The sequence below is a fragment of the Sminthopsis crassicaudata genome, chromosome 3 (genome assembly GCF_048593235.1).
Source record: "Sminthopsis crassicaudata isolate SCR6 chromosome 3, ASM4859323v1, whole genome shotgun sequence".
NCBI lineage: Eukaryota > Metazoa > Chordata > Mammalia > Dasyuromorphia > Dasyuridae > Sminthopsis > Sminthopsis crassicaudata.
The window spans coordinates 6,497,030-6,516,761 of NC_133619.1; the positions used below are offsets into that span (position 1 = coordinate 6,497,030).

Genomic DNA, 19,732 nt, shown 5'->3' on the forward strand with positions numbered 1-19,732 from the left:
AGAAAAGTAGGAAAACTGACATACTCACAAAACTTGATTTTCAATCTTCATTAACTGGTCTTAAGGTGAGAATATCATTCAACATTACCCAAAAAACTAAAACAAAAGTTGTATTTAAAGTAAGAAGAGGCTTAAACATCATTCTAACAAAGCCGTTATTGCAATTTTTATTTTTCCTCCTGGGCTCCCCTGTTGGGGAATTAGAAAAGCTAGCAGCTTTGTTCAATTTTTAATGGAATAATCCTCCCTGAAGACAATATTTAAAGATACTCTCTCAATCCCATCCAAGTCATGCAAACTATTGGCAGAGACACATGCTATGGCTATTTTCTTATTCTTTATAAAATGATTTAACCACTAAAAATAGGATATCATAGGGCTTAAAGTAAAATAAAATAAAACAATTAAAATAATAAAATAAAAATAAAATAATTAATAATAAAATAATTAAAATAAAATAGGGAATATCATAGGATATTCATGTGGCAGGCTTGAGGAGAGGCATCCATGATGAGTAGTCCGGTGATAAATTAAGTCTTTATCAAAACTACCCAATGAGCGCTTGGGGTTTGTATAATCTCCTATTTTGTGACCTATTTCCACCTTTCTTCCATCATGGACAGACATAGTGCCTTCATGTTGCTAATAAATGCCTAGCATTCTCATTAGAATGCCCCACTTAGAACTGATTCTCCAGGACTTGATTATTTGTTTAGTTTCCTTTCTTAATCCAAATAGACACATCATTTGTTTCATTGATTCAGGACCCACTTTTCCACCATGCTGATTGGTTAAATGAATCCATGTGATTGGAGATTCACAGCTTTTATGTATTTATTTCCTTTCTGAAACATATATATGAATAGCAACTTTCTGTAGACGATGCCCAATAGCCAGCAATGTTTTTTTAATTTAAATAGCTTTTTGTTTTTCAAAATAAATACAAATATCTTTATATTTATATATATATATTATGTAAATATACATACATATCTTTAAGTATTCACTCTTGCAAAGGCTTGTGTTTCATTTTTTCTCCCTCCCTCCCTTAGCTTCCTCCTCCCTTAGATAGCAAGCAATCCAAAATAAACTAAACATGTGTGATTCTTTGGAACATTTTCCCACATTTATCATGCTGCACAAGAAAAATCTGATCAAAAAGGAAAAGAAAAAAATGAAACAATGAAAAAACAAAAAAGGTGAAAATAATATGTTGTGATTTATTCATTCCCCATGTTCTCACTCTGGATGCAAATGGCTTTCTCCATCATGAGTCTATTGAAAGTGGCCTGAATCACCTCATTGTTGAAAAACACATGTATCAGAGTTGATCATCACATAATCTTATTATAACTGGGTACAATGTTCTTTTGATTCTACTCACTTCACTTAGCATCAGTTCATGTAAGTCTCTCCAGGCCTTTCTGAAATCATCCTGTTGGTCATTTTTTATAGAAAAATCATATTCCATAGCAATCATATGCCATAAATTATTCAGCCTACTGATGGGCATCCATTCAATTTCTAGTTCTTTGCCACTACACAAGGGGCTTCCACTAACATTTTTGCACATGTGGGTCCCTTTCCCTCCTTTAAGATCTCTTTGGGATATAAGCCCAGTAAAAACACTTCTGGATCCAAGGTTATGCACAGTGTGATAGCCCTTTGGGCATACTTCCAAATTATTATCCAGATTTGTTGGTACAGTTCACAACTCCACCAACAATGCATTAGTGTACCAGTATTCCCAAAATCATCTCCAACATTTATCATTATCTTTTCCTGTCATTTTAACTAATCTGAGAGGTATATGTGTTACCTCAGAGTTGTCTTAACTTGCATTTCTCTAATCAATAGTGATTTAGAGCATTTTTTTCATTTGCCTAGAAATTATTCAGCAAGTTTTTAGAAACTTGGCAACAAATGTCTCATGGTGGGCAGACACTAATAGGGATACAGAAAAACTTATATGCAACTATAAATTCTTCTACTCATTGTGTTTTGCTTGAAATTATAATGTCTTTAGGAAGATCCCTGAGATTTTATTCACCTAACCTAGATATAGGATAAAAAGTCTTGGTGGCTTTGGTTTTGCAGCACTCCTCAACTTCTTGCTGCATTCACTATCTTTATCACCATCACTCCACTCTAACTGCATCATCAGTTATCCACTATCAGTGCCAATCAGGATTGGTATATTTCCATTTGCTGGTAGCTGATGTTTACCCAGTGCTTTATAAATGACATCATTTATGGGCTTTATGAGTCTTTATAGCAATGTGATGAGAAAGTCAGAATAGGTACCCTTGTCTCTCCCTTTTTACAAATGGGAAAAGTGAGGCACAGAAAGTATGATGCACTTGCCTCAAATCATATGACTATTAAAAAGCAGACAAAATCCCAAGGTTTCCTGATTTAATTCTTAATGTTCTGAACTATGCAATACCTTTTGAGATGACTAATGTAAATAAGACACTAAGCTGCGGGGATAAGAGGAAGTGCAATTTCTGATACCTACTCTTAAGGGCTTATTTACATTCTTTTTGAAGAGATAGAATACATACATAAAAATGCAAAATGCCAGCACAAAGGGCTATGGCAAGGATGAAATGACTTACATAGGGAATCAAGGCAGAAACAGTTGAAATGAAGCTGTTCTGCTCAAACATGAAGCTATTGGTGAGTGGTCCTAGAGAGGAGCCATTGTGGCTGAGCTGTACTTTAAAATGCAGGGTTCAGACAAGTGGGAAAAAACACAGGGAGTCCCTCCAGGGAGGAAGAAGGGCACAAGCAAAGGCAAAATCATGGGAACATGCATGTGCTTCTGACACTGTAATGTCAGGAGAGCATTTGTGAAGAGGAAGAATGTTATGAGAAACTGGAGATAATATTATGTCTTCAAATGCTCAAAGTTTTCTGAGCAAGGAGTTTCAAATTCTGAGACATTTATTAACTGTCTGATCCTGGGAAAATCATTATCCTCTCTCTGGCTCAGTCTCATCATTTATAAAATATGGATAATAACAGGGTTGTTGTGCAGAACAAATAAGATAACATAAATTGCCTCATTTATCTTAAGTTACTATATAATAATTATCATCATCATCATCACCACCACCATCATCATTTGCAAAGGGAATGCCTTGGGAAGATTAATGAAGTGACCATATAATGATAGGCTTACATGGGATCAGTGAGTATCAGATGGACAATCAGTAAGATGGCCATTAAAATAATTTAGATGGGAAATAATAAAAATATATATTAAGATCATAAAATTATAAATTGGAATAATTTTAGAATTTATCAAATTTCAAACTATCATATTCATATGAACATATTGAGGTACAGAAATGAGAAAGAACTTGCCCAAAGTCACAAGTAAAGTTTGAATTAGAATCAATTCTAGAATTCAGATACATCGATTCTGACTCCAGTGGCCTTGCCACTAAACAACAGTGCTGTGGAAACACTATATTTTCTTTGCAGAACATGTTGAGTTTGAGGTGATCTGGATATCCAGGTGGAAATATCTATCAGACATTGGGAGATGGGGTAGAAGAGAGAAGTAAGGATGGAGGCCATCAATTTGGAAGCCGATTACTAGAGCCTTGGGAGATGACTGAGATCCGGAGAATGGATATACCTGCACAAAAAGTTAAGACTGGAAGAGAATGTATTTGTACATAGAACTCACTTCGTATTCGGACACTAATTTGATGATGAATTTCTACTTTAATTATGTGTTATCTCAAATTTTGTATAAAGGTCTAAAACACTATTTTAGTTTATGCTACTTTCATTCTTCTTGGTAAAAATTAAGCAGCCCAGAAAATATGTCTGTATGTCATAAATCTTATTGGATGGGGAAGAGGGAGGGGCGACTGTAAGGAAAAGTGACTTACAGAGCTGCAAAGGAAAATAGCCCAGGAACCCTAAAATGACTTCATGTCTTTGGATAGCCCTCATTATACAGGAATGGGATTCTAAAATCCTACACTGCCCCGGGCCAAGGAATAACCCAGTTTGTTGCGATTCCCAATGAATGACATCAGACCAGTGTAGGTCTCAATGAGAATTGGTTCTGCTGAGACCAGGACTCCTTTTCCTCTTCCAGGTCCTGAGGAGGTCTTGTGAGCGTTCTGAACAGCAGGAACAAGTTTAGCTGTAAATGCAGACATCTGGGGAAACAAAATAGAAAAGACTAGAGTTGAGAGAGAACAATAGAAATGTTCTTAGTGTATAATAAGAAAGGGTTTGCCCAGGACACCAGAATTCAGAGGGTACTTAGAACACTAAATGAGTCCAGAGAGCATAGTTGCTGCCCAAGGTTTTTATGGTAATTATCTAATTAAGGCACTAAAATGTGCGTCATTGGACAATCTGAACCACCGAAGAATGAAGACTGTCTCTCAGGACTTCTTTGGCAACTATGCAGTGCTGTAGATAGAGCACCAGACCTGCAGTCAGAAAGAACCAAGTTCAAATCTAGCCTTAGACTCTTACAAGTTGTATGACCCTGGACAAGTCACTTAACTCCTATTTGTCTCTGTTCCTCATTTATAAAATGGTGAAACCCTGAAGAAAGAAATGGTAAGTCACTCCAGTATCTTTGCTAAGAAAACTCCGTGGAAAAATCCATAAGTCTTAAAGAGTTTGATTACATTGGCAATAGCAACTAGAACATTTACACTCTTTTAGGAGAGTAGAAACAATAGAGTTTAGGATTTGGTTAGTAACAATAATTCATTAAAATAGGAAGCACACAATAGTTTGCCTAGCTGCGGAAGCCCAGGGGAACCCATCCCTTGTCCCCTCCTCTCCTGCAACAACTTCTCCTCAGGTGATACTAGGTTTAGCTGGAAAGCCCAGTGATCTCTGGCTCCTGGCAAGACATCCTATTGGTGTCTGGGTTCCCTGGGATCTCTTATTTTATCCAATTCAATTTAGCTTGCAAGGACAGCTTGCGGCCATTTGCTGTGCCTATTCTTTCAAAGTTCATTTGTGATGTTCATCTCACTTGTTAAGTTTGCCGGTTCTGCCACAAATCTATCCCACCCCATATCTGCCCATCTCAGCATTGTTGTTGTTAATTTTATGGAATAAAAGAAGCAGTTCAATAACAGCGGCAGCAGAAGCAGAAACAGAAACAGAAGAAGAAAAAAATGATGATGATGATGATGATTGTACATGAAATTGTAAATCTATTATGTACAACTTGCTATTTCTTTTAAATATATTTAATTTCTTTTTTCCCATTTTCCTTCCCTTCTTCCCCTCTCCCACTCTAGAGATGACTTCCATTAGATGCAAACGTGTATATATATTCTCCACATACTTCTATTTGTCAGTTCTTTCTCTGAATGTAGATAACACCTCTCTTTCTATTGCCTTTCTGGTTAATTCCAGGATTTATAACAGTCAAAATGACTTAGATGCTCAAACATTTTTTAGAACAATATTGTTTACTGTATACAATGTTCTCTTGGTTCTGATCATTTTACTCTTCATTATTTTGAGCAAGTCTATCCAGACTTTTCTAAGCTCATTGAGCCCATTATTCCTTACAACACAATAATTTTCTATCACAATCACATACCATGACTTGCTCAATCATTTAAATTGCCAGCAGGTGAGTAGTACTTTGCCACTTCTATGAACTCGTGTATCTCATTGTCTCCAAAGTAACCAAGAAGATATCACTCAAGGTAGAGATACTATTGGGCAAAAGGAAGTGGATGTTGATCTGAACAAAGAGCTTTGATTTCTGGTTCTGATCCTACTGTTTGTTAGATGTGGGATCTTGTAGCTGTATAAATATGTATGTGTATATGTTGAATTTAACATATATTTAACATATTCAACATGTATTGGACTACCTGCCATCTAGGGGAGGGGATGGAGGGAAGGAGGGGAAAATTTGGAATAGAAGGCTTTGCAAAGGTCAATGTTGAAAAATTACCCGTGCATATGTTTAGCAAATAAAAAGCTTTAATTAAAAAAATTGTGGGATCTTGTAATCAACCATTTTGTGCCAAATGTCTTCATCTCTAAAATGGGGATCATGAAGCCTGCTCAACTAACCATGAAGTATTCTAACAAAAATCCCATAGGATAATAAATGTGAAGCTATAAAACATAGTACAAGGCTTTAAAAACACATTTGCTTGTGGCTGGGGTTTTATCTTAGTTCTCTCCTGGATGATTGTATTTCATGTTCTTATTTTTACCCATCATTCCTATGCTTACACAATGGCTGAGCTAATGCAACTTGATAGGTAAGTCCTAAAGGGCTTCATCCTTCAGTCAGTTAAGATCCTTTTGATAAGTTAATTAATTAAAACATTCAATTAGCACCAAATCCTAATTAAAACACTTTTTAAAAACCCAACAGTTATGTGACAGGTACTCTGCTAAGCCCTAGAAATCCAAACAAAAGCAAAATCCTAAACCAGTAGCTACCCCATGGAGTTCACAGTGTAAAGACAGAAACAACATGCAAACAAGATTTATAGAGGATCAGTTAGTGATTATTAACAAGAGGAAGCACTAACAGTGGAGGAAGGGAATTGGCAAAGTCTAGTACAAGATGGGACTCATGACTTGAGGGAAGTTTGGAAGACTTGTTTTGGAGATGGGAAGAGAATCAAATTCAGGTATAGGAATGACTGGAATTTGAAAATGTCTGGAGTGAGGAAATGGAAGGCCTTTCTGATGGAAAAACCCGGAGGTCAATGTCACTTGATCAAAGAGTATATGAAGAGAAGTAAGGTATGAAGACTGGAAAGGTTAGAGAGAGAACATTATGAAGGTCTTTGAATATTAAATAGATGATTTTGTATTTAATTCTGGAAGTGAGAGATTATCTTTTTTTTTTCTTATAGTATATGGATTTGATGCCCGGAACATAATAGACATATAATAAGTGAATAAGTACTTGCATTTGACTGACTGACTGGAATAGCACCCCCAAAATAGTGTGAGCATTGCTAATTCCTCCAGATTCTCTACCCAAAACTCTCGAAATGCTATTATTATATCTTTTATATTATATCTTATATTATATTATATCTTTTATTTTTTATAATATTTTATATTATATCTTATATTATATTATATCTTTTATTTTTTATAAACATGCATTGGCAAAGCCTTCCTGTCACCCATGGACATTCTTCTATTTGACACCAGTAGTAAATTTTCAGCCCAATAGCATTCAGAAGTCAAGAATCAGAGAATCTCAGAGTTGATTTCAACATCCGAAAAAGAATTCTCTCTGCCACATCTGTGACAGTATTTTAGGACTTTCCTTTCACTGGCCAAGATGTTAGATTAGCAAATTTTGAAATTTCCTCTGAATTCAAGACCAGGTACAATAATGGGAAGAATGATGGGATCTGTGGCCAGCGATCTGGATTCAAACCCTATGTGAATTTGGGCATTCCCTTCTCTGGGTCCAGTATCTTTCTAAATAATATAAGAGAGATGAACCTGATGACCTCAAGGGTCCCATTCAGCTATAAAACTATCTTTCTAAGATCTGAATCTTTCCGATGTAAATAACATTACAACAACATGCTCCAACAATGAGGAACGCAAGAGTTGAGTGGTTGTGTAATGATACTGAAATAATAAACTTAAGAAAGAGTGAGAAGTGAAAAGGGGGAAAAGAGAAAAAAAGAGACAGTTATAGAGAAGCATATTGGGAATAAATTCTTTCTTATAATGAGCTCTCAGTATTTTTTCTTCAGCAACAGTCTCCATAACCTGGATTAAATTGTGGGTTACAGTTCATTCGGAGTTCATTCAAGCTTAACAAGCACGCTCTAAAAAGACCCATTGTTCTGTCCAACCACCCAGAAAGAAGCTGGTTCTGGTTTTCAGAGCTGAACCAGAAGTGTGAGCATCTGATGAATCAGAGAGCTCCAGGTGGATCCATCTTGTGACCCTTGCCACAGTCCAAATTTTCATCCAGATTAAGTTTTGGCTCTTGTATTTCGTCCTCAACTGATTTATTACTATTCCCTGTTATTATCTGGGTATTATCATGATTCACAATATTCAGAATTTGAAAAATCACTGAGACGCTTTTGGCTCAACTCATTTTTTTTTCCTGTGAGTCTTATCCTAAGGGAGAGACGCCCTCAATCAATCACTCAACAAGTGCTTAGTAATCATCTACTTTGTGCTAAGCACTTTGTGAGATTCTGGGGATAATAATATATAAATAAGGAATCTCTTGCCTTAAGAAGATTACCTTCTAATGGGTAAGACAATTCTACACATGTGTATAAAGAGTAAATGTAAACATAATCAATAAAACTAAAGTAGATAGATAAAAGGCAGTTGTGAGGGGAGGGCACTGATAGTTTGGGGCAGGTCGTGATAGATTTTATGTATAAGATGGTAGCTAATTTAGGTCTTGAAGGAAGAAAGGGAATTGATGAATTGTAGGTGAGAATAGAGTATAATAAGAATTGGAAACATATCTTAGATACTGTTATTTTCAGAAACTGGGAGTGTGTTCACGATGGTGAGATTTGCTTGCCATTAAGAGTTTTCACAGCAGAAGAAGTCAAGATGTGTCTCCAGCCCTGCCCCCTCCCTGGTCCCCATTCTAGGACAAACCTACATTCTGAGTGGCTGGCAGGAAGCTATCTTGTCCCAAAGCCAACGGAAACCAGTGATGCTCATGTGGGCTGGGGGAATCCTGTGAGCTAAATATTTGTGGTATACAGACTACAGAATGACTTCCTGTCTTCCAGCCACAACTGAGCTTGCCAGTCTAAGAAATCCTTCTATTTGGAATGCCAGATGAAGTGTGTTTTTGTTTTAGCGTCCTAGAAGAATAGATGTCGAGATGAAAGGGATCTGGGATTCATCTCATCTGACTCTCAATTTACAGAAGAGTAAACTGAGGTACAGGGATGCTAAATGACTTGGCCAAGCTTCCATAGGTAATAGGGGACAGAGTTGGGTTATTTGATGCTATTTCTTCTGACTCCAAAGCCAATGATCTCCATTTACAGTACAGTACAGTACAGTACAGTACAGTACATACTACTGTTTATCCTATAAAGAATGCCTCTACAAAGTCTCATGCAGAGTTGTCCTGACCTGAATAAAGTTGGCTAAGTGATGGATCAGGAGTGAGGAACATGTGGGTTCCTGACATGTACAGACAATGAGCATGGGCATATCACTTCAGATCTCTAAGACTAGGTCCTCATATGTAAAATGAGATTGTTAAACTAGATGGTCTCTGAGGACCCTTCCAGCTCTAAATCTGTGATGCTATGACAGGATGAGAAGGATATAACCATATATGATTTGCAAAAACTACAGAACCAATGGGAAAAATCCAATAGAGTTTGTTTTCATACTTAAAGTGTTTAGTGAAAACATGAATGAATTAATGAATAACTGAGTGACTGATTCATGGAATAAGAGAAAAATCAGAGATGAAATGGTCCACCATGTGATAGAGTGGCTGGGGGCAGGGAGTAGCTGAAGAATTTGTAGAAGTTATCAAAAGTGAATTATCTTGCAGAGTGATTTCTGAAAAGCCTAGAGAGACTCACAGGAGCTGATGCTTAGTGAAATGAACAGAACCAACAGAACATTGTATACAGCAACAGCTAGATTATGTAATGATCAACTCTGAGGGATGTGGCTCTTTTCAACAATTCAGGTCAATTCCAATAGACGTGATGGAGAGGCATTGGCAACCAGAGAAGGGATTGTAGGGACTGAATGTAGATCACAATATAGTGTTTTCACCTTTTGGTTGTTTGCTTGCTTTTTATTTTCTTTTCTTTTTTTTTCTTTTTGATTTGACTTTTTTTGTGCAACATGCTAAATGTGGAAATATGTACAAAAGAATTATATATATATATATTTGACATATATTGGATTATTTGTCTAAGGGAGAGGGGAGAGAGGAAGAAAAATTCAGAACACAAGATTTTGCAAAGGTAAAGGTTGAAAACCATCTTTGCATATATTTTGAAAACAAAAAAGCTATTATTTAAAAAAACTAAAAATTACTCTTGAAAAAAGAAAAAAAAAGAGTGAATGATTTTCTCTCAGACAATGGGTACATCAAACTCCACGTGCAGACTTCACTGGGCACCAAATAATTTCCTCCAAAAGGAGGATCTAACTCCTCTAAATATAATGTGCTTATGTTAATAATCAGTCTTCTTTGCTTGTGTGAAGCCCTGAATTCGATCCTCGGCATCTCCACCAAAAAAAAAAAAAAAAATCAGTCTTGACCCAGAAGTAAAGACATGTTGACATGGATATGTAATCGAGTGAATATAGAAAGCCGATTGAGTGGGGGCAAAACTTGGGGCTGGAACTAAAATCATACAAACTTCCAATATAATTCTCAGTACTTGACATTTATTTATTTTGTTTTGTTTTGTTCCTGCAAGGTGTTATGAGAAGCTATTCTGAATACTAAAGGCAATGCTATAACATTATTGTTAACTGTAGAAGAGATGGAGAGACTTAGTGGACAAAGAACTGGAATTCAAGTCAGGAAGACTTGGGTTCGATTAGGGGCCTCTGTATATTTACGTGAGTCTGGATATGTAAATTAACTTTTCAGTTCCCTGAGAAGCTCTTGAAGATTTTAAGTTGCATAGAAAATGCTGATCTGCCTTGGTAGATAGAGTTTCCTCTTCAGGGAGTTCCCTTTATTAATGATATTAGAGTCACAGACCTTTCAAAGAAGGCAGAAGGTCACAAGTTCTTTGGAGGCAGAGTATGATGAAAAATAATGATTAACACCCTAATGAATCTCACTGTTTCAAGCCTCTTCCCTCTCTACTTCAGCCTCCATTCAACTACCAAAGGAATTTCCCTCAAGTGCAGATATGATCATGTTATTTCTCTATTAAATAAACTTCAAGGGTTCCTGTTTAGCTCTGAGATCAAATGAAATTCTTTGGGAGTCCTTTATGAGCTGTCAGAAATGGGTCAAGTGAACAACAACAAAAAGATCAGATAGTTGAATGTCAATGATTGTTTAGAGTTTCCATTGAGAAAAACAGTGGTCCAATGGAAAGTGGTCTAGTAGGCAGAAACCTTTCTCTGTAAAGTTATTGTATATTGAATATATCTATTTGTTTCCTTGTTATCTCCCATTCAAATGCAAACTCTTTGAAGGCTGATAATCCTCAAGCTTTTTCTGTTTATCTCCAGGAACTAGCATAGTATTGAAAAATAATAAGTGTTCTATGAGAGCTCATTGATTTAGTTTGATTACTCACTCATTATCAATGGATCTACCAAGTGGATATTTGTTTTTCTCAAGCAATGAATATTTCCCTCAATAAAAGCCAAGTAATCTCAAGATCTGAGAACAAAAACATCAAGATCAGCTGCTACATTGACAATTAATTATTTCATTTGAAAAGGCTTCAAGCCCAGACTAAAATCAGGAGAGAATTGGTGCATGGCTTTTTATTTACAGAGGATTGTGCACTTAATGAAGTCTCTGAGACTGAGATGCAACCAGATATGAACCAATTCTCTGCTGTTCGTACTTAATTTGGTCTAACAAGAAACACCAAGAAAATTGAGGTTCTCCACAAGCCAGCACTATCCATGCATCCATAGATGCATCCACTACAGCAAATGGAGAAATTTTGAATAGTGTGGATAAGTTCAATTACTCTGGCAATTTCTTTCTAGAGATACCTACATAAACACACAAACACATAGCGTTTTCTGGACAAGGACATTGTAGTGTTTTATCTATTTTCTTCTCTGCCTCATTTTATAGATAAGGAAGCTGAGACAAAAAAAAAAAAAAAAAAAAAAAAAAAAAGGATCAGATGACTTGACCTGTCTCAGGCCAGATTTGAATTATAAAAATGAGTTTTCCTGACACTATATGCAATGTGCTATATACTGAACCACCCAGCTGCTCATCTCCATTTATCTAAATATATAGATCTATGTAGATGAAGAGGATGAAACATTTGGCATTTTTGAGGAACAAAATATAATGTTAAATTCATTCAACTGAAGACCTGTAAGAATCTAAGGCTGTGTTTTCCCCTGAAATTTAGGCTTCATTATAATGTGCCATCATCTCTGAATAGGAGATCAAAAAAGAAGATAGATACACTTTCTCCTGCATCAACTTTGGCACTTCCTCAGAGGTCAAATATATTTAATTTTGAGCAATTCAGCTTTGCCAATTATGCACAAGGAAGTTAATGGGAAGGAGGAGAGAAGGGGCTCATGTGGATTGTGAAGAGGGGAGACAAAAGCTCTCATTTGGAGAATTTCAGGCAGCTGCACTCAGTCTGGGTGACAGGAAAGTCATGTAACCTGACATTAATGCCACTAGCAGCATTTTTGTCTGAAATCCTGCCCCCTTCCCCTCTTTCAACAAAAGGGGATCAAGTTATAACAACTCCGGCTGCATGCAAGCTGCTGGGTGGTTTGGGCCTTTTGTTTCTGTACGTCTCCCGTCCATAACCTCCATTGTTGCTGGGCCCTCCACAGGGGCTCACTTCAAATGCCAACAAAGCTCCGAACGCGCCGTCTCCCCTTTCACGGGCAAAGCCACCCCTTACTTCCTGTTGACACAGGGTGACAAGAACAGGTTTTATGCCCAGGGGTCCAAATTCCCTTGTTGGGTGAGTCCTTCCAACCCTCTGGCCACAGGCTGCTGCCACGTGCAGGTTGCACAATAGGAAACATTACCAGGACCTGTATCTCCAATGAGTCAGGCCTTCACAGTCTAGACTTGAATAGCTCTTATTCCCTGTGTGATTATTTCCTGTGATTTTTATTATAGAAAGGAGGACCTTCAGGCACATGGGCCAAAGAAGAGAAGAGATAGCAGGAAGACAAGCAAGTGCTATGGAATCTAAATTGAAATTGAAAATTAGTGTGTTATTGTAGAGAGAGCACATAGCTTTAGAATCAGAACTATGCTTCTACTCTCCCATCTGAAAAATGGGAATGGTGACATTTATCCTATGCCCTTTAAAGGGTAACAGTGAGGATCCATGGGAAATATGGAAGTGAAGAATGACATTTGCTCCAGATGTAGGATTATATCAAGGTGAGGAAACACCTATAATAGAAAGTGCTTCCACCAGAGCAGATCATCAGCTTTTTAGCATTATCAGTAACACCAATGGAGTGTTTCTTGGAGAGCTTTCTAGGGTTTGGAAATCCTAAGCTGATTATTAACAATCACTTAGCTAGCATGTATCAAAGGCAGAATTGTTTGAACCCAAATCTTCTTGATTTCAATGGACAGATAGGCTTTGATGCATCCCGTATTCATTCATAACATCCTTCTCCCATGAGAAGCCCCTAGAAGTGTATCAAATAAGCTAAAAAGAAAATAAGGATCAGAAATATTTAGGTGTCATTGGTCATTTATAAAATCCATAAAGAAAGATTAATGGCCCAAAAGAAAGAATACTGAACTGCGCGGAGGGGAGTGAAGGAGTGAGGGAATGAGAGGAGAGAGATTGTGAAGAGAGAGAGAGAGAGAGAGAGAGAGAGAGAGAGAGAGAGAGAGAGAGAGAGAGAGAGAGAGAGAGAGAGAGAGAGAGAGAGAGAGAGAGAGAGAGACAAACAGAGACAGACTTGGATACTAGCCCTGGACATTTTGCTTTGGATGAGTGAGTAGAAGGATAGGTATTTTCATACATTGTTAGGGAAGCTGTGAAAAGGCATAACCATTTTTAGAAAATAGCTTGTAATTATGCAAATTAAATGATCAATATGTCCATGCACTTTGAATAATGATTCCATTATTATGGTTATACCCCAAGGAAAGTCTTGCTTAGGAAAAAAAAAATTCTTCATACACTCCAAAATATTCATTGCAATGCTTTTTATGAAAACAAATAACTAGAAACAAAGTAGATGCCCAGTGCTTGAGAAATAAAAGAAAAAAAATGTGTATGTGAATATAATGAAATGTTATTGTGCTTAAAAATATGCATATGATAAATACAGAGAAGCCTAGAAAGATTTATTGAGCTGATGCAGAGTAAACTGAACAGAACCAAGAAAACAGCATACACAATAGCTATAATTGTGTAAACAAAAAGAACAATATAATAGCAAATCAAAAGTAAATGTAACAAAAGTGTAGAAGTCAAAGAGGCAAGAGAAGAAATCATCAACTTTCCTCTTTGTGAGGGTGGAAAGTTGATATTTCTGAATTTTTTGAATGTACTGATCAGTTCTAACTGTTTTTTCCCTCTCTAAACAAATATTTCCCATATAGCAAAATTCTCTGGAAGGGGGAAAAGTGGGATATGTGTTGGAATAAGTATGTTGATGTAAAAAACAGAAAATATTGATAAAATATTTTTAGAAGTGCAGACATCAGGTTAAGTAGTCATGATCCAATTCAACTCTTCGTTCCACTGTTGTGGAAACTGAGACTCACATAAAAGAAAGAGTATTTCTAAGGTCAAACAGGCATTAAGTAGCACACTGAAGGTAGGATAAAGTTAAATAATCTGAGTATATTCCTTGATCATCTACTGTTTCTAGCATCTATGTCTTTGGACATGTTTGGTTTTTGAGATTGTCTTTCCCAAGAGAACCATCCAAAGTGATACCTACCTTGCAAATTTCTTTGAACTTTTCACTGCTATTCTTCATGGGGTGCTCTGTAAAAGTAGCATAAGGAACTTCTGTGGACCAAGGATTCCAGCGGGACCAGAGGGACTGATCCTCACTCTTTCCCCAAAAGATGCGGATGCCTTCCCCCTGCCTCCTGAAAAATGAACGGTTCAGCATCAGATTTAGAAGGCTAAAGGCCAAAGGAAGATATTTCAAAGTGAAGTTTCTATAACTTAAATGTCCTTTGTTAGGGATAAGTTCCTCCAGTTACAAATAATAATTCTGTGAATATTTAATATAATAACAGTTGTAAAGGATTTGATGGACATTGTCTTGCAAAGTAACTGATATCACAGCCCTCGTTTTACCAGTACGAAAACCGAACTGGAAGAGATTTAGCTACTTGTCCAGAGTTACATAGTGAGGAGTATCAAAAGCAGGATTCAAACTCAAATTTCTGACTTTAAGTCCAGTTATCTGTCCATGACATTGCCAACTTCTACCCTTTTCACCAAAACAAATAAATGAAGGAACAACTAAACGAATGAATAAATGAATAAAAACATTTTCCAACCTAGGGACATTTTGTTAAAAGCACAAATGGCATCAAGAACAAGCTCCTAATGAATTCAATCTTCTTAAAATCTTAGAAATGGAATGTTCCCAATGTGAATTTAAGAAAAGTCCCTGAATTTGGAATAGTGATACACATCTATAAACTCAGATCAAGGAGAAATAAAGTCAAAGAAAGCTAAGCCTGAACTAGACACTTTGAGTTGTTTCAAATAAATATTGAACAAGTCTTTCTTGCATGACAACTCTCATTAAATGGCTACCCCAATACAACTATGTGCCTTTTTACATACAGAGAAACTGATGCACAGGGAAATGAAGTGCTTGGTTAAGAGTCATGCAAGTAGTTGGCAGCAGTTCAAATACAGTGCTGACGTCAAGTATGGGGATTTTTCCATGGCATGACTCTTCTTTCTTTTTGATCTTCTATAACTCTATGTGTTTTGTCCCCAATGCAAGAATGAACATCTTAATTCATACATTCTAAGTAATATTTATTCGAAGCATGCTATTCACAAGGTCAAAGGAGCCAAATGGACAGAATAGAAAAGTATGGTTGTTGGTGAATGATCCTAGACCAAATGTTCAAAAATACTTAGACTCCTTCCAAACCATTGGGAAGATTGGGAAGCAGAACTAGTGGAGTCTGGTAAAAAAAAAAAATAAAAAAAAAAGAGAGAGAGAGAGAGAGAGAGAGAGAGAGAGAGAGAGAGAGAGAGAGAGAGAGAGAGAGAGAGAGAGCGCCCAGCTTTCTTCCCTCTTTCTTTATAATCCTTCAGTCACTGTAAATAAACTCAGAGACAAGCTTGGATCCTACAAAGGAGGAAAGAAGAAGCTGGGAATGTTTTACTTGGAGACAAAATGATTTAGATTAATTGCCTCCAAATATTTGGAGGCTGTCTTGAGGAGATATTAGAGCCATTCTATTTAGCCACAGGATACAGAACTGGTGTCAGTGGGCAGAAGTTAGAAAGATTTGGGGTCAAATTTAAGGACCCTTTTTTCCACAATTACAATGGAGATTTCGAAAGATGAGTGGGCAGCTTCAGGGTAGGAGTGTGAAGAAATATGTTGCTTTAGGACAAGTACTATGAAGGCAAAAGACACAGATTCAAAACTTGGCTTTTTACCATGACTTTGGGTAAATCCTACCTCTGGTCATCAGTTTTCTTAGTTTCCTCATTCTGCAAAGGAGTTATCGATGTTTTTCAAATTCCTTCTCAATTCTATTTCTGTTAATATAATCATTCAAGTTGCTATTAGATGTCCAACCACTTCTCAGCAAGAGTTGAGAAGGAAATCCAGTTCATAGTGACCTAAGAAGTCCCTTCCAACTCTGAGATATTGGTTCTACAGGATCTCCTGGTGTACAAAGTTTATGATCAACTCAGTTTTAGGACTCGTTCCACAGTTATTTTTAATCCCTTTTTTAGGAAAGGGAACGGAATTGTACTATTGCAACAGATATTTGAAGTAGAGTATAGTGGATCAAAAGCCTGCCCTGAAGGAAAGAAGATTTGGCTTCCAGTGTTATCTCTAACACATTCTGATTATGTGATGCCAGACAAGTCACTGACACTTTCACTGAGAGATGATGGGGACTAAAAAGATAAATTTGTGACCAACAACATTTCCCACATTTTCTAAGAGCAAGATATTCTTGGATTTGCTGCAGCTGTTATATGCAAAGTGCTTTGTCTTTTTTTCTGCCCCAGATACAATTCAAAATCCATTTCTATTCTTGATGGATGCGATTGGCCTGGTCTTTCCACTTTTGGCATTCCCCATTGCCTACAGATGAGACCCGTGCATAAAAGCCATCTGTATTGACTTCTTTAACTGACATCAGCTTTCTCTGCTGTGGTTGTAGTATTTCATCTACGTATCAAAGACGCCGCAAAGGAATAAGAGGGAGCTTTAAATTATTGGACAAATTGGAAAACAGAGAGGGAAAAAATAAGGAATCCAAATGTCAGAAAAGATAAGATGATCCTTACTGAAAGTGGGAATACCAGGAAGGATAGTGAGGTTTCTGCTACTAGGACATGGTTTTTCATAGATTTTGAGTTTCAGATGATGGCAAGACTTGTAGGTAGAAACACTCAATAGTCTTTTGGAATATGGAGACTGGTGCTTGGAAGAGGAAGCAGAACTAGAGATAACTATTTAGCAATTATCTGCATTAGATGAGAGTTGAAATTTTAGCAAAATATGAGATCTTAGAGAGGAAAGTGTAGAAAGGGTACAGAAGAACACAAATGTGATGAATGCACTTTGAAAAAAATCCCCATCCCCACATGGAAAGTAAGAGGAAAAAGAGCTCAAGAAAGAAGGCAGAGTAGAGATACTTGACGAGGATATAAGGGGTATTAGATACACAAGGGACGAACAAAGTTGCGAGTTTGTGTCAGTTGTCCTCCAGAGATGTGCACTAGGATGGAGATCTATTGAGGGAAGACAGCTGGGTTTGGCGATGAATTTGGCATTGGTGACCTTCCAGAATCACTGTTGATTCATCTTGCTTCATGACAGCTACTTTGGTACTCTGCTCTGATTTCTCCTTTAAATAAATCCAGCTTGATAAGATTCCATCCCTTTTTGTTAAGTGTCTACTTCATGCCAAGTGCCATGCTTACTTGGCACTGGGGATACCAAACCATAGATGAAACAGCACTTGTACCCAAGAAGCTTGCGTTTTATTGGGAAGTGAGCTGGGTAATGTAGGACAAATACACTGAAGGAGTAGAATATAGTCTAAGAAAAGTAACAGACGTGAGAGAGAACACTTAAAATTAGGGAATTCAGGGAAAGTTTCAAAAAGGAGGAGGAAATATAGCTGAGGCCTGAAAGAAATAAGGGGTTTGAAAGCTGGAGAGAAGGAGTGATTATAGTTCAGGTAGGGAGGTCAGCTTGTATGAATGAATGCACAGATGTGGGTGAAGGAATGAATGGCAATCCATTCCATTGGTGACAAAACTATTGTATTTCCCCCTTTCCCCCCCCAACTTTGATTCTGATTCTGATTCCATACCCAGCACAGGACGGTCCATCTCCCTCTAGCACAGATCTCAAAGACCCAGGTGCACTGGGCGTGGTGCATTCAGCATTGCCAGAAAGATTCCATTGATAAAAGGGAGCTGGATTCGTGGCAGGCTTGTGGGGAGTGGAGGTGGGGGGGCACTGAGTAATCTGACTAGAATGTCCGTGGGTTTTACTCTTGGCATGCATCTGGCAGAAGCTGTGGTCTGCGGTTTCAGCCCTCTTGGATGCAGAAATGCCTGAAGGTTAATCCAAGCTCAGGGGCTTTGCACCCAATTGGGGCTAAAACAAAAAGCCTGAAATTCTAGCCATCCAAACCAAGTACCATGGAGGTCTCATTTCTCTTGGAAACCAAATCCTGGGATTTCTGGAGTGAAAAACTGAAGCTTAATGGTGATGCCATCCCAAAGCTGTCACTTCCTGAGTTTGTCAATTTGGGGAAGGGAGACTGTTCTGGTTGCTGAAAATGCAAGCCACTTTCTGCATGTGTGCATGAATACACAAACTTACACATACATACACATACACACACTGAATACGCACTTCAGTGGGTGCAACACAAAAATTTGGCTACTTTGTTCAATAAAGAATGAAGGAGAGCATTTGGCACAGGCTCCCACCCTGTTCTCAGATTTTGACAATTATTTTTGAAAGCTGAAACCTAATCATTTTTGTACTTAATCCTTTGGGGGAAAAGAAAGAAGCAAAAGAAAAAAGTTCTTAAAAAAAAATCTTGCATACCTCTAAAGTCTCCTTCCTCCCTCCCACCTCCTCAGGTGTTGCAGACATTTCTAAACCTCCCTGCATTATGCTGTTTTTCCCCCCTTCTTGCTTCTCCCTTCTTTCTTCCTTCCTTCCTTCGTTCCTTCCTTCCTTCCTTTCTTCCTTCCTTCCTTCCTTCCTTCCTTCCTTCCTTCCTTCCTTCCTTCCTTCCTTCCTTCCTTCCTTCCTTCCTTTCCTTTCCTTTCCTTTCCTTTCCTCCTTCCTTTCCTTCTTTCCTTCCTTCCTTTCTTCCCTCATTCCCTCCTTCCTTCCTTTCTCTTCCTTCTTTCCCTTTTTTCTTTTTCTTTCTTTCTTCCTCCATCCCTTCCTTCTTTCCTTTTCCTTTTTTCCCCACTTTTCTTTCTCTTATTTCTTCTTTCCTTCCTTCTTTCCTTTCTTTCTTTCTTATTTCTTTCTTTTCTTTTTTCTTTCTTTCCTTTTTCTTTCTTTATTCCTCTCTTTTTCTTTCTTTCCTTCCTTCTTTCCTCCTTTTCTTTCCTTCTCTTTTTCTCTCTATGCCATTTTTCTGTCTCTGTTGCTGTTTTGCTGTCTCTCTGTCTCTGTTGCTATCTCTCTCTTTCTCTCTCCCTCTCCCTCTCTTTCTCTCTGTCTCTGTCTGTCTCTCTCTTTCTCTCACCTTCTTTTTCTTATAACAGAATGCAAACTCAATGAATATTCTATGGATATGTGGTTAATGGAGCATTTTGGCTCGAGTCCATTAAAACATCTTGCACAATGGAAT

General features: G+C 37.5%; 1 protein-coding gene across 12 annotated transcripts in view; it reads right to left on the bottom strand.

The window, feature by feature from the left end:
* Positions 1-1,200: 1,200 nt before the first annotated feature.
* TPRG1 (tumor protein p63 regulated 1) overlaps positions 1,201-19,732 on the bottom strand; it is a 242,034-nt gene continuing 223,502 nt past the window's right edge. For all 12 annotated transcript variants that reach the window (XM_074297891.1, XM_074297889.1, XM_074297892.1 and 9 more), the window contains 2 exons: positions 14,617-14,770; positions 1,201-4,181 (listed from right to left, as the gene is read on the bottom strand). In XM_074297891.1, the coding sequence (XP_074153992.1) occupies positions 3,987-4,181; positions 14,617-14,770 (349 nt within the window). In that variant the 3' untranslated portion in view covers positions 1,201-3,986. The remainder of the gene's footprint in view (positions 4,182-14,616; positions 14,771-19,732) is intronic.